Source organism: Talaromyces rugulosus, chromosome II (assembly GCF_013368755.1).
Source record: "Talaromyces rugulosus chromosome II, complete sequence".
Lineage (NCBI taxonomy): Eukaryota > Fungi > Ascomycota > Eurotiomycetes > Eurotiales > Trichocomaceae > Talaromyces > Talaromyces rugulosus.
The window spans coordinates 5,577,523-5,591,663 of record NC_049562.1 but is presented as its reverse complement, the minus strand read 5'-3'; the positions used below and the strand labels follow the sequence as shown (position 1 = coordinate 5,591,663).

At 52.0% G+C, this 14,141-nt stretch overlaps 6 protein-coding genes across 6 annotated transcripts; 4 read left to right on the top strand and 2 right to left on the bottom strand.

Moving 5' to 3' along the window:
• Positions 1–282: 282 nt before the first annotated feature.
• Positions 283–1,393, bottom strand: TRUGW13939_04405 (uncharacterized protein; the record flags this gene model as incomplete). The annotated part of the gene is made up of 2 exons (XM_035487579.1): positions 283–1,234; positions 1,305–1,393. 2 exons carry the CDS (start codon positions 1,391–1,393, stop codon positions 283–285), a joined length of 1,041 nt encoding a protein of 346 aa, XP_035343472.1.
• A 693-nt stretch (positions 1,394–2,086) lies between these two features.
• On the top strand, positions 2,087–3,498 carry TRUGW13939_04404 (uncharacterized protein; the record flags this gene model as incomplete). The annotated part of the gene is made up of 3 exons (XM_035487578.1): positions 2,087–2,135; positions 2,198–3,185; positions 3,237–3,498. The coding sequence occupies 3 exons, from the start codon at positions 2,087–2,089 to the stop codon at positions 3,496–3,498; spliced, it is 1,299 nt and encodes a 432-aa protein (XP_035343471.1).
• A 589-nt stretch (positions 3,499–4,087) lies between these two features.
• TRUGW13939_04403 (uncharacterized protein) lies at positions 4,088–5,035 on the bottom strand (the record flags this gene model as incomplete). Its single annotated transcript, XM_035487577.1, has 4 exons — positions 4,088–4,104; positions 4,155–4,569; positions 4,638–4,725; positions 4,788–5,035. The coding sequence occupies 4 exons, from the start codon at positions 5,033–5,035 to the stop codon at positions 4,088–4,090; spliced, it is 768 nt and encodes a 255-aa protein (XP_035343470.1).
• Positions 5,036–7,119: 2,084 nt separating this feature from the next.
• On the top strand, positions 7,120–9,154 carry TRUGW13939_04402 (uncharacterized protein; the record flags this gene model as incomplete). Its single annotated transcript, XM_035487576.1, has 3 exons — positions 7,120–7,411; positions 7,486–9,004; positions 9,055–9,154. 3 exons carry the CDS (start codon positions 7,120–7,122, stop codon positions 9,152–9,154), a joined length of 1,911 nt encoding a protein of 636 aa, XP_035343469.1.
• Positions 9,155–9,960: 806 nt separating this feature from the next.
• Positions 9,961–11,546, top strand: TRUGW13939_04401 (uncharacterized protein; the record flags this gene model as incomplete). Its single annotated transcript, XM_035487575.1, has 7 exons — positions 9,961–10,012; positions 10,298–10,483; positions 10,561–10,566; positions 10,634–10,800; positions 10,860–10,936; positions 10,996–11,092; positions 11,151–11,546. The coding sequence occupies 7 exons, from the start codon at positions 9,961–9,963 to the stop codon at positions 11,544–11,546; spliced, it is 981 nt and encodes a 326-aa protein (XP_035343468.1).
• Positions 11,547–12,162: 616 nt separating this feature from the next.
• TRUGW13939_04400 (uncharacterized protein) lies at positions 12,163–14,082 on the top strand (the record flags this gene model as incomplete). Its single annotated transcript, XM_035487574.1, has 3 exons — positions 12,163–13,062; positions 13,126–13,191; positions 13,831–14,082. 3 exons carry the CDS (start codon positions 12,163–12,165, stop codon positions 14,080–14,082), a joined length of 1,218 nt encoding a protein of 405 aa, XP_035343467.1.
• Between the last annotated feature and the right edge of the window lie 59 nt (positions 14,083–14,141).

Here is a 14,141-nt window from a genome sequence, read left to right as displayed (position 1 = left end):
CTAGTATCTAGCGGTGTCTTGCTCCGTCTCTGTTCGATATCTTATCAAATAATAATATATCCCGATATTCAGTCTTGACGTCGGCTGGCGATCGCCAATTCCTTTGCCTGGCTGGATGTAGCTGTGTACATGCCGATCGCGAGATGCATTCTCCACCGATCGCGTGCTGCACAGATATGCTGCATACTACGGAGTACATATCTACGTACCATGATATATCGCTTTACTCCATGTAGTGGTCAGCATTATTATTTTTAAATATTCAAATAGTATACATAGTTCTCAATCTCTATTTACCGGCCGCAACACCACCCGCCACGTCGTCCCCAGATGATACCTCTTAATTTCCACCACCTCCAGCCCGCTCTCCTCGACAATCCGCCCAATATCGCGATTCCACCAGCAGCCATGCCGGTCCGCGTGCAGGGACGCCAGATTGTCGAGGATCGTATTCACCCATTCGTAGTCAGACCGCCCGTGCTCCAACAACAAAATACGCCCGCGTTTGGGCTCCGTGATGCTACCGAGATGCCGCAGCAGCCCGACAGGGTCTGGCGTTGAGCAGAGACCCATAGTTTCGAGCACTGTATCAAAATGAGGCCGCCGATACCTCCACTCTGTCTGATTTTCTGGTAAAGTAATAGCAGTAGTAGATGGCACCATCATCGTCCGAGCATCATCCGTCCGAAACGCCGCTTGCTCAAACCCCGGATACAGCGAACGAAACTTTTGTCGCGCAATCTCCACCATCGGCGCACTCAGATCGACAAACGTGACTGACCGACAACCCTGAACCTCTGAATGACCTTGCTCGTCGAGCCCTCGCTTTTCGCCCAATTGGTAGTAATGCATATTGCGTCCCGTGCCACAGCTCACCTCGAGCACGTCGCCGCGCGCCACGCGAATCAGCTCTTTTCGTCGTTTGCCCAGGCCCATAAACCATTCGCCCAGGGCGACTTCGTCGTCGTAGCCAGGTGCTGTTTTGTCGTATCGGTCTGATACGTCCGTTGGGGTTTGCATGGTCTGTGATTGCACGACTGCTTGTCGGTATGAGGAATAGAGATAGCCACAATACGTGCCTATGCCGATTATGCTCACGCCAAATATGGTCATTAGCCGTGGCGACATTGGGCTGCCCTGGACAGGAACAGAAGCTTTTTGGGCATGATGGACATTCTGCCACGGACTGCTGCTGCTTGGTTTTGACCCTTTTGTGCCCGCTGGTTTAGTTGTTCTAGTTCATGTTAGTAGCTGTTCAGAAATAAACTGACAATTAAAAAAAGAAAAGAAAAAAAAAAACTCACAGGCGTTGTCTGGGCTTGACACCGGGTTTGGCGCGCTGCAGGAGAGCAGCCGCCTCGTTTGCCTTGGTTGCGGCGCCTCGCGAGGCCATTTGCGTAGGTATTTTAGAATGACCGCCTTATCCAAATATCACGGTTCATTGCACTACTAGCTTTGTGGCCATATCAGCGCTTCATGTCAGAGCATTGCCTGACCGTCTGTTCAATGTTGAAAGTTTGATGTTTGATTCTCGGGATGTTCAGGTCGCGCTAGTCTGCATACGGTAAAGTTCGTATCAAGTCGGCAATTTTCAACGTTTCGTCTATTCTTGACGTTGATTAATCAATTAAACTTTGGTGCTTTTATATGTTATTACTAAGTAATAATGCTTATTGGAGTACCTTGCATATAGCTTATTTCAGCTGGGGTTGAGACAACATTGGATCAACGTTGGGGATCCACTATCCAGCATTATTACACAATGATATATTTTCAAATATTGCCGATTCGGCAATACACTCAAACTTCAAATCTTGTCAACTACGCATGTACTCAATACATACCCCTATACTTCTAGTTAATTTTGCTCCACAAAGTGATGTCAAACTGTCAATGGTCTACATTTACTAATTAGCACGTCTCGGATCGCGGCCCTCGGAGCTGCTCCGTGTTCGGCCCTCAAAGCCAATGTGCGCCCTGTGGCACCCACCAGCACCGGGCCGGTCACCAATGTTTATATTCACATCTGTTCCATGATCAGGTCCATTCCCTGTTTAAAAAAAAAAAAAAGTTACATGCATAAACCATGGCACTCGCAGATTCCGTCCTGATCGTGGGCGGCGGGGTATTCGGATGTACGTCTCAATAATCCCCTCCAACATTTTGAGTAAATTCAAACTACTAACCAAGTCCCCAGTGTCCACCGCGCTCTCACTCTCCGAACGACACCCAACCACCCAAATAACTCTTCTCGAATCCTCACCCACAATCCCCAACCCGCACGGCTCCTCTGTCGACTCGTCGCGCATCATCCGTGCCGACTACGCCAACCGCGCCTACGCCGACCTGGCCGCGACCGCGATCCGGAAATGGCGCACGACCGCTTGGGGTCAGGAAGGGCGGTATACGGAAAACGGGCTGGTGCTGGTGTATTCCGAGGGCAACACAATCGCCGAAAAATATACGCGCGATAGCTATGAGAATGTCAGGGTGCTGGAGGGCGAGGAGCGGGTGACTTTTCTGGCAAGCAATGCTGCCGTGGAAGAGACGGTGCCACGATATGCAGGAGGCACGAAAGCTGCAGGAGGGTATCTGAATCGGGGCTCTGGATGGGCAGATGCCGAGGCAGGCGTGCGGTTTGCGAAGGGGATGCTTGCAGAGAGGAAAAATGTCACTATCAGGCAACACGCAGAGGTCGAAAGACTGCTCTTTGACGACGACAACAACCATAAAGTCACCGGCGTGGTTCTGAAGAACACCGAGGTTCTCACAGCCGACCTCGTCGTCCTCGCGACAGGCGCCTGGACCCCGCAGCTGGTCGACCTGGGCGGCATCGCCGAAGCCACCGGCCAGGTGCTGGCATATATACAAATCAGCGACGAGGAGCAGGCGCAGCTAGCGCACATGCCCACGATTCTGAGCTTCGCCACGGGCATTTTTATCATCCCGCCGCGCAACAACGAGCTCAAGATTGCGCGGCATGCGTACGGCTATCGGAATCCGCAGACGGTGCAGGTGCCTGTCGCGGGCACAGTTGCGACAATGGAGGACGTGAGTATCCCAGAGAACGGCGTGTCGGCGCCGCAAGAGGGCGAGCGTGCTTGTCGACAGGCGCTGAGCGAGATGCTGCCTGCATTTGCCGATAGACCGTTTATTCGCACCCGGGTGTGCTGGTATACAGATACGTACGTCTCAAGGGTTTTACCCTGTAGATCGAATGCTAACCATGGTGACAGACCCAAGGGCGATTTCCTCATCACATACCACCCAGACCATCCCAATCTGTTCCTCGCCACCGGTGGCAGCGGCCACGGCTATAAATTCCTGCCCATCCTCGGCGAGAAAATCGTCGATGCTCTCGAGGGCACGCTGGATGTAGAGCTGGCGCGGTTGTGGAAGTGGCCAGAGGTGCGGGCGCCGCGGGGACCAGTAGTCACCAGAGACGGCAGCCGCTCGGGGGCTATTGGCCTGGTGCTGCGCGACGAGCTGGCCAGATAACTTATATATATACACTTACATAGTTACTACATAAAGGATAGATTTGAGTCAAATCATTGATTCATCAAATACTAGGATAATAATAGCACCATCCCTCCTAGTGCAGTATTCAATTTTCTCTCCAACAAGCAAATCTCAGTTGCCCGAGCAATTATGCAATGTCAACCATTGCAACGAAAACCGTCAAGGATTAAAAAAAAAAAAAAAGTATGTAAACAAGCAAAGATTGCCGGAGCAAACATGGCAGGCCGCAAATAGCCATTAGACCAGGGGGCATCCATTCGACCAGCGCACATATACCGCCTCTTCAAAGTCTGCGGAGAGAAAGAGTGCGACTTTCTAATTTAATTGGGACCATTCTTTTGGGAACAGAATATGATAAAGAAACCGGGTAATCGGATCGCTAAAACGCCGTGAAAATGCTAAACATGAACCAATCGTAACAGAGGGATCGGGCGGGAGTCTTCGGTCATCGAGTCATCGAGTCATCGACAGACAACCGGCGAACCCTGAAGAAAAAAGTGTTAATACAAAGAGTAAAAAATGCGAGAGCAACTACAAGAGCAGCATCTCACTGATTGACCGACCCTTAAGTTTTACGGAAATCTGACGGATATTAGTCAAGGTATTAGGAACAGATAGTATGTGGTACTCACCAGAAAGCACAGGGTAGATCAGCTCGAAAGCTTGGTAGATCTCTTCACGGACTTTGGCGCCTGTGAGGACGATCTTACCACTAACGAAAATCAGGAGCACAATCTTGGGTTTCATCATGCGGTAGATGAGACCAGGGAACAGTTCAGGCTCATAAGAGCTGAAGTTGTGATGGCGGGAGGCCAAACCCTCGAGACGGATAGGGAACTTGATGTCACAGGAGCCCACAATGTTCTGGATCTTAAAGTCCGTGAACTTGGCATTGAAGCCTAATTTCTGGATAATACGGGCGTATTTCCTCGAAGCCAGCTTGGAGTCGTCCTCGGACTTTGCACCAGTAACCACCATCTTGCCAGAGGCGAAGATCAGGGCAGTAGTCTTGGGTTCACGGATACGCATGATCACGGCAGCGAAACGCTAAGAAGCAAAAAAAAAGGCAGTTTAGTAAACTTTGACTGGGTCTGTTTGACACATGGTATAAGTACCTTTGGATTGTATTCCGCATTTCTCGCGTGCAGCGCAATGGTCTTCAAATCCAAGCGGCAGTCCAAATTGACGGTAGCGACGATGTTTCTTGAAAAAGAGTCTGTTCAGCTTTCTGGTGGGCCAGAAAAGACAGTCAAGTGTATACTCACTGCAACGTAGGCACAATGCCGCTCCCCACATTGATCGCACCAGGGGTCGCAGCTGGAGTCGCGGGTGTCACCCCGTTGCCGTTGGCATTCACTCCATGCTGCTGGCCGTTCGCACCAGCCAAGGGTCCATCCTTCTCAGACGAGGGCGGGGTGAGTTCCCCAGCGCCTCCTGGAAAAGAGAGCGAGGCTGCCGAGGTGAAGGCCTTGGCCTGTTGTGCGTTCGCCGGGTGGGTAGTGAGCGAATCCATTGTGACGTGCGAATATACGCAGCCTTGGATGCACAGAAACGAGACTTGTTCGAGATATCGGTCGAGACAAGGGATGGCAGTCTGAGGAATAGGCTGAGTCAGTCGCGATTGTTGAGTGAATAAGAAGACCCTAGAGGAAGAGTGGAAGAAGAGGGAAAGGGAAGGCGCCACAGTTGGCCTACCTGGGTGGAGATGAACAACTAAATGCCTCCCCTACAGTATTTCTGCCGAAAATGAAGTGAACCTGACTTGAAGCCGAAACAACGATTTGACGTGTTCGCAAGTCGACGACAGGAACAGTGGGTTTAAGGTGTGGAGTGACGAAAGTTGTGGAATAGAGAACTTTTGTGAGAGAGCGCGACTCTGAAATTAATAAAGCGGTTTCTCCTTTCTGAGTTCGCTCCTTGTTTTTTTTTTGTCAAGTGTTTTGTGAGGTTTTTTTTGTCAAATTTGGATGTCTATCTGCGTCACACGAAAAAAGAGAGGCAAGTGGCTCGGGACGTCAACGTCAAGGCGACGATGGGCCGGGCTGGATCAGGGATGGATAGCGTCTTGAAGACCTTCTTCCCGCGATGCAAAAGGGCACAGAAAGAGAGTGCAGACACTCTTCTGTTAGCGCAGCAGATGCAGCGGAATATGGAGAGAAAGAGAGATGGAGAGAGGAAGAGAGGGTGGTGGGTGGAAGGGAAGAAGGTGACGTGCTAGTGTTTCCGCGTGGTGCCAAGACCAGGAGAGTGAGCCAGAGCGAGTCGCGGGAGTGGGAGACGGGCTCCTTTTATACAGCGCGGACGCGGCTGGCGTCAGGGGGGGCTGGCCCGCGGTGGCGCTTAAAGCAGCGCTGGCTTTCATCGCGCCGCCCAGCTGTTTCCATGGCTCCAGCACCCCTTCGGCGCTCGCTAGCGGCTAGCTTGGCGCCGCTGGCCGGCGGGGCTGCTGCTGCCTTGTGGGCGGTTATCGCTTTATGCAGCACTGATTGGCGGGGGCGACCCCACTCCAGCCTTGGCAGCCGCGAGGGACGGATGCGATAGGCGAGACGCGCCCCGCCCGCACCAGCCCGATGCGGCATTCCTATTGGGCGCCATGCGCCGCCATTGGCTGGGCCGGTGTGACTGGCCTGCCTTATCGGCCAATCAGAGGCCGCACCCCGTGAAAAGAGCGGGGCCCCACCCGCTGGCCTTTGTGCGGCCCAATCACCTCCTGTGGCCGATCCTTGTCCGTCTCAGAAGCACGGCTTGCCGCTTTTACCGCCGAAAAGCGAACAAAAGATTCCTGCTGGATTCCCAATTTTCCACCTTTTCTCTCTCCTTTTCCTCCTTTTCCGCTGTGCTGCGCTGTGCTTGTCGCCTGCCTGCTGCATACGCTGTTTTGTTGATGCTCTGCTTTATGAATAAACGAATGATATCTATATGCCATCTTTATCGCATCTACACTCCACCCCTATTGCTGCCATTTATTGCAGCTTACCAGCCTTCGGTTGCGAGTCTTGCGTACGTGTGCGGTGTGGGCTGCCGAGCAAACTAGCAGCCCGACCGCAAATTTTTGCCTGGGGGCGGAGGCGATCCCTTGTCAGTGTCGACTCCTCTGTACGAAAAAGAAAAACCCTTGTAGGATCAGTCAATAACCCATTGTTAATCTGCTCACCACCAAACGTAAACTCTGCATTTCAGTCATGCTGTGGAATGTCTTGGCAGCACAACAAAGCCGCAAGGCAGCAGGCAGAAATCTCCTCCTACGTAGTACGTCCCAAGTGCCAAGTAATCAAAAGTCACTATTGAATCTTGATGCGTCCTATTTTGAGTTTTACGCTTGAGCCGCAATATCACATCTCAGAAAAATGTCGTATCTTTGACGCCATCAGAGGCGATCTCGGATCACGTGACTGCCTAGCCAGTCGCTAGCCCGGATTTGATCGCGCCCGCGCTGATTGGCTGAGAATTAACCGGGGACCCGAATGTCCCCGGCTTCGGTTCGCCTCGGCTGCCACGGACAAGTGTGCGACAGTGGGGGACTAGGCATTCTTCTTGCTCCTCAGCCCGTTTTTTGTCTTTTGATTATTGTACTTGAACAGAGTTACACTCTTCACAATGGCTTCGAAAAGAGCTGTGCTGCCTCTGCTGAGGAGCGAGCTCCCAGCCTCGCGCCGGGCATGGCGCTCAGCTTCTTCTATCTCTTCTTCTGTCAGCTCCTCCCTCGGTCGCTATTCGTCGCGACGCCAATGCGGTGCTCCAAACGCTCTTCACTCGCGCCAATACCATAAACAGTCCCGCCAGTTCTCTCATTCCGTGCCGAGGAAAAACGCCGACGCCGAGGAAAAGTTTGATCCGAGTCAGCTCGAAAGAGAATCTGACGAAGTAGATGTCTGCATCGTGGGAGGAGGTAAGGAAAGCTCTTGTTTCGGAATTTGGAATACTTGTTGAACCCGCCACTAACGGAATCCTCTCTGTCCACAGGCCCCGCAGGTCTCGCTGCTGCTATCCGTCTCAAGCAACTCGCAAACGAAGCCGGCAACGAGGAGTTCCGAGTCATCCTCCTGGAAAAGGCTGCTGAACTGGGAGCTCACATCGTGTCGGGAAACGTCCTCCAGCCCACTGCTTTAAACGAGCTGCTCCCCGACTGGCTTGACGAAAACAACCCGTCCAGATTCGAAAATGCCACGCCTGCCAAAACCGATAAGATGCGATTCCTGACCAAGAACTCTGCTATCCCGATTCCTTCGCCACCGCAGATGCACAACCACGGAAATTATATTGTCAGCTTAAGCCAATTGACCAAGTGGCTGGGAGACCGCGCCGAAGAACTAGGAGTCGAAGTCTACCCGGGTTTTGCTGCAAGCGAAGTGTTGTACAAGGCCGACGGTTCTGTGCGCGGAGTGGCAACCAATGATTTGGGTATTGGCCGGGACGGAGCACCCAAGGACGCGTTTGAAAGAGGAATGGAATTCCATGCTCGAGTCACACTGCTCGGTGAAGGCTGCCACGGCAGCTTGACCAAGCAAGTTATCAAAAAGTATGATCTCCGCCGAGACAGCCAGCCACAAACCTACGGACTTGGTATCAAAGAAGTGTGGGAGGTTCAGCCGGAAAAGTTCCGGTCTGGAGAAATAGTACATGCAATGGGCTATCCGCTGCCGTCAGACACGTATGGCGGTGCTTGGATATACCACTTTGGAGACAACCTCGTCAGCGTTGGGCTGGTTGTCGGCCTGGACTACCCCAACCCATGGCTCTCTCCGTACGGGGAGTTTCAGAAGTTGAAACATCACCCGCTATTCAAAGAAGTTCTCGAGGGGGGCAAGTGTATTTCCTATGGGGCGCGAGCCCTTAACGAAGGCGGCTTCCAGTCCATTCCCAAAGTCGCATTTCCTGGCGGCGCCCTGATCGGAGACACTGCAGGTTTCTTAAACGTGCCAAAGATTAAGGGAACACACACTGCCATCAAGTCCGGCATGCTGGCAGCGGAAGCCACATATTCCGCTTTGCAGGCAGAGACCGAAGGTAGCGTTTTCCTATATAGCTACGAAGACTCTTTGCGCAAGTCGTGGATTTGGAAAGAGCTCCAAGAAGTGCGCAACATGCGCCCTTCGTTCGGCACGGCTTTGGGTCTCTACGGTGGAATCCTGTACTCTGGGCTGGAAGCATTTATCCTCCGTGGCAAGGCTCCATGGACATTGAAGCACCACAAAACCGACGCGGCAGCCACGAAGCTTGCATCTCAATGCGAAAAGATCGAATACCCCAAGCCCGATGGTGTCCTCAGTTTCGATATCCTGACTAGCGTCAGTCGCACCGGCACCAACCACGAAGAAGACCAGCCTGTGCACCTCCAGGTCAAGGACTGGGACGAGCACACCAAGGAATCATGGCCCAAGTACCAGGGCGTGGAGAACCGATTCTGTCCTGCCGGTGTCTACGAGTACCTCGAGGACCCTTCAAAGGAACAGGGAGTTCGGTTCCAAATCAATGCTCAGAAGTAAGTTTTGGTCATTTTTACATTTATACATGGTACTAATTTGATTGTAGCTGTATCCACTGCAAAACCTGCGACATCAAGGTCCCGACACAGGACATCAACTGGCAGACTCCCCAAGGTGGCGAGGGGCCCAAGTACTTTATCAACTGATATCGCGACAATGCATATATATTCGAAAGTTTGCAAAATGCCCCAATTGATTCTCTGATTTGGATATTATTACGGCGCAAGGTAACCACAAAGTGCTTTGTTAGAGGAGGAGATCACACGTGTAAATACCGAGGTGGTGTATAAAAATAGAGTCAATCTTGAACAAAATACACAATGAATTGTTCGGCGGGCGCGCCCCACGGGAAAAGGCTCGGACCGTGGGTCGTCTGGGGCCGGCTCGAGTCTATCCAGTCTACTCCAAATGCAGCACCCCCCCCTTGTTTATGTTTGTCCAGTAATACTTCATGTACATCAAATTGCGTACTACAAACTACTATCTAAATTGCAAAATCTCTGGCATGGCGATGGAGTGCAGGGCGCCCGTGACCTCAGACCGTGCGGGCGGCCCACGTGGATCGCTGCTAACTAGATGACTACTAGTTAGTTGCTGCGACACCGCCCACCCTCGCCCACCTCAGCCTTCTCTTTTCTCCTCTTTCTCGTCACCTGAAACACCGTCCCTGTCTTTCTCCATCAATATTAGCACGAGCTTGTTTCCCGCAGTGGCTATCTGCAGCATCGCCACCAGTGTCAGTCCCTGCCGCCCACGGCCCGCCTCGAGGAGTTTGTGGCTTTTCTCCCAGAGCCGGGGTGAGTATAGCTCACTTCGACGCCAGCAACAACAGCTTTGCGAGCCTTGTATCATTCTTCCCTTAGCCTCCATTTGATCCATCCTCGGCGCGCAGGTTTCATCGAATACCCGACAGCTTGAGCCTTCCACAGGTCACAGTCTTCAGTCTCCAGCCATGAGTGAGGTTTCGTCCACACGGCTTTATCTTGGGAATCTTCCCCGTAACGGTACGCAGGCTTTCACACCAGTCTACCCAGAGATTCCGCCATTGCTAGTCGGATTCTCCCCTTGTGTCTAGCGCCCATTCTTCATCATACCTTTTCTTTTGGATACGTTCATCTCCTTTCGTCTTCTCGGACCTCCCCCCACAAAATCCCCTGGCTCGTGGTTAGGAAGATATCGGACTTTTTTTATATTTTTTTTTGTACAGGTCCATGGCCGAAGACGATATCTCCTTAACCTTCCATGGCTTTGACTGGGCAATTCCGCATTCTTCCTGGATCACACGTTAGGCCACCAAGAGCTGACGTTTCAATGGCGCCCCCCTCCGGGTGCTCCGTTCCTTCCAGTGAACAAACAGGATATCGAAGAACATTTTAGCACCCATGGCTCCGGCAAGATCACAGAGATTAAGTTGATGAGCGGCTTTGGTTTCATCGAGTACGAAGATGCCTTGGACGCCCGCGACGTTGTTCCCGGTAGGTTTTTTTTTCCCCTTTTAGAAATTTCCCCCTAAAGTGATTGCCATGCTAACAAGATGTTTTCTTTATCGTAGCGTTTCGTACGTACTATATATGACCTGCGCCTCCGTTTCGTATGAAGCCTTGGATTTTAACAAATACCCACAGATGGCAGCGATTTCAAAGGAGAACGTCTGACCGTTCAATTTGCACGCGGACCTCGTCACAAGGAAACCTTCAATGGGCCTTCAGATAGGTTCAACAACGCTCCCAGACCTCGTCGCACAGTTTTCCGCATGCAAGTTTCTGGTCTTCCGTCCGAGACTAGCTGGCAGGTAGGTACTCAAAAACACTAGTACTAGAAACAGCAAAGTTGACATTCGACTGCTTCCAGGATCTTAAAGACTTTGCTCGCCAGTCGGGTCTTGATGTAGTTTACTCTGAGACTACTCGTGAGCGCGACGGTAGAGGGTAAGCGCCGTACTTGCAAGAAATCTGTTCGATATAAAAAATGCTGAACTTGGACTTAGGTTTGTCGAGTTTGAATCGGCTTCCGACCTCAAAACCGCTGTCGAAAAGCTTGATGGCAGAGAACTAAAAGGCTCTCGGGTCACCTCTGTTGCTGACGTACGTTGGACTTTTTTTCCCCCCCACTTGTGACGATTCTCTTTCTCACCCCTTTTAGATCCAGCCCGCCGAAGAGCGACCCCCGGCGCGAGACCCTTATCGCTCACGGTCACCGCCGCGCCGTGGATATCCTCCTGTCGACGACTACGACCGACGTGGCCCTCCGCGTGGGTATAGTCCTCGAGGCCACTATCGTGAACGCTCCCCACAAGCACTTCGCCGCGACTATTACGACCGGGATGGTTACGGGCGACGCACACCTCCTCGTCCCCGCATCGAAGACTATCCTCCTCCAAGACGCCCATATGATGACCCCTACGACACAAGACCACCACCGCCGCCACCGCCGCCTCGCCATTACGACGACCCTTATTTTGCAGGAAGACCGTATGGCCGACCGCGCAGTCCGCCACGCGGTGATTATGCAGCCTATGATCGTCGTCCATACTGGTAGAGTTGACTTGTGCCATCTTTCTTCTCTCTTGCATATATTTGAGTCACAAATGGGGAGAAGAGTTTAGTTTACATAGCTTTGGTACGATGGACTGGGTACAGATACGTCGAATAGCGATTATTGATTAGGCGAGGTCGATCTTGACATCATCTTTTTTTTTTTTCGAGTCCTCTCGAGCATGTTGGGCTTTATTTGGTGCTTTTTTTTTTGTCATGATGGATAGTCGAAGCCGGGAGGGAGGAAATTTTTTTCGAAAAGTAGTCTGGAGTTAACGAAGGCATGACCAATGAATTTGTATTCAGCGCAGAAAATGGATTGATATGCGTTCAATAAATAATAAACTACGTACTTTACCTTGAAAGACCGGATCAAGCTATGTATGTATCGTAATTTGCGGGGCAAAAGCCCGGCGCCGAAAGCTTGACTGACGTAGACCAAAATCCAGCAGCTCCGGTCAGTTTCGCTCCCCGAGTTCTCTCTTCTCTTTTTCTTTTTCCGAGAAAAGCTATTGAAACTAACTGCATGAATGGTACGGAGACATTGTTCCTAGTCAACACTGGCTAGATACAGCCTTCTGTCCGTCTGAAGCTACTGTCAACTTACGTCAAAAAAAAAAATGGCTAATCTCAGCCCCGCGGCTCGGCCGGCGATAGTCGATCATGTCTTTCTGCGCGACATCAATCTGCATCTCCCAGCAGGACCGGATCCATGGCATCGCGCAGGTAAAGCGCAGCCATGCACAGCGGGCGTGAAGCTGTCGTACTCGTCGGCCATCGCTGCTGCGACTGCAGATGATGTGTCGCTGTCGATTGACTATGGGAAGCTATACCGTCGCATTGAGAGCGAGATTCAGAATGCGGGCAAGAATGTTGCGTTGGATGTGACGACTACTACTACTACTACTATTACGGCAAAGACGACAAGCCCCGAGATTGCTGCAAAGAGAGCGGACATTTTACTGGGTCACGACGTGCGCATTCTCGCTGATCTGGTTGCAGACTGCGCGCTCGGCTTGCTGGATGAAACGATCGCGGGCGTGCGCAGAATGGCTCATGTTCATCCGGGCTCGCCGAGTCGGAGACGAGCCAGCCAGGCCAGTCGGCGCCTGAGCAGTGGTTCGTATAGTGGTAGCAACAACAATAACATCAATGAGCGTGCCGGGTCCGAGGCGCTGGACGCTACGTTTGGCGAGTGCGAGGTCTCGGTGCATCTGCCCGGCGCGCATTTACGGGCTGAGGGGGGTCTGAAGTATCGAAACGTGTCGACCTGGGCGTACGACCGATCCTCGTATGGCTCTGCGGAAGACGCGGTGGAAAGTGCTAGGCAGACGCTGGTTGTGAATCAGGAGTTCCGCGTTGAAGGCATTCGCTGTTATTGTATTCTAGGCGTCAACTCTCACGAGCGACTCGAGAAGCAGTGCGTCCTTGTCACACTGGTCTTTCAGGGCTCCGGTGAGCCTACATGGGGCTCGACGGTTGTCGATACTTATCAAGAAATGGTCAAGGTGGTAGCCGAGGTAAGCTACTAGTTCTTTTTTTTTTGTCTGTCGATAGTCCCCCTTGCTGACGGGGGCATACAGAGAGTGGAAGTCACGTCTTACCAGACCGTCGAAGCCCTGGCGACGTCTATCGCTCGCATCGTGACGGTAGACTTTGGCAACCAGGCCGTGACGGTGTTGGTCGAGAAACCTAGCGCAATGGCCTTTGTCGAGAGGGCAGGAGTCGAAATATCGCGATCGCACGCCTTTTTCGCGCAGCAGGATTATATGAGAAGAAAGGAAGGCCTTGAGCCTTACACTTGACTCTGATTTTGTAAGAATCTCCCGCGACTCCTGCCGGGGGCTATATCTGTTGTATACAACCAAAAGCATGTGACGGTAACATTTGATGAATTGTAAATGATATTATTGGCGCAAAGCAGCATTTAGTAGGGTTAGGATTATGCGTTGGGTAAACCGGCCTGCCCGCAACAAGCTGTTTGTAGAGACTGGTGATCTGTTGTAGCAAGGTCAAGAGAGACAAAGAAGTGTGAACTATTTTGAGTTGAAACTTGACATGCGTGTGAAGCGTCGACCAGTGAACTCCGCACGTGATGTGACGGATCTGGCAGATCTCCGCGCCAAGCCGACGCCGCCCGATTAATGCCTCGTTTTCGTTTCAACCTGCAGACTCGGCCCTTGACCTGACACAACCGCAAAATACCACCGGTACGTTCTTGTTCTTTTGGAAAAGCCTGGCTCCTCATATATCCAAGGCTGGTTCCCTTCTAACTAACACGCCCCAAGCTTTTCCAGACTCTCTCGATTCGATTCTCTATGTGCCATCCTTCAACCGCACCGTCAATTTTCACTTATTGCCTTGCAAATGGCCTGCCCTTGAGCCTCATCGATCAACCACTCTCGCATACCTTTGCAGGCGCCTGTGCACCGGCATCGGCTGACCTCGAAGAAGCTCTCATTTCCGCCGCTCCTTTCCTTCGCCGGCTGGGTGCTCCTTTCCCCGACGTGGTGTGGCTAGGGGTAGAGAGTCCGTCCTGAACAAGGGCGGACGGTAAAAGCTTCCATATCGCTCACGCTCCTCTTCTCAAAAGGGGTTG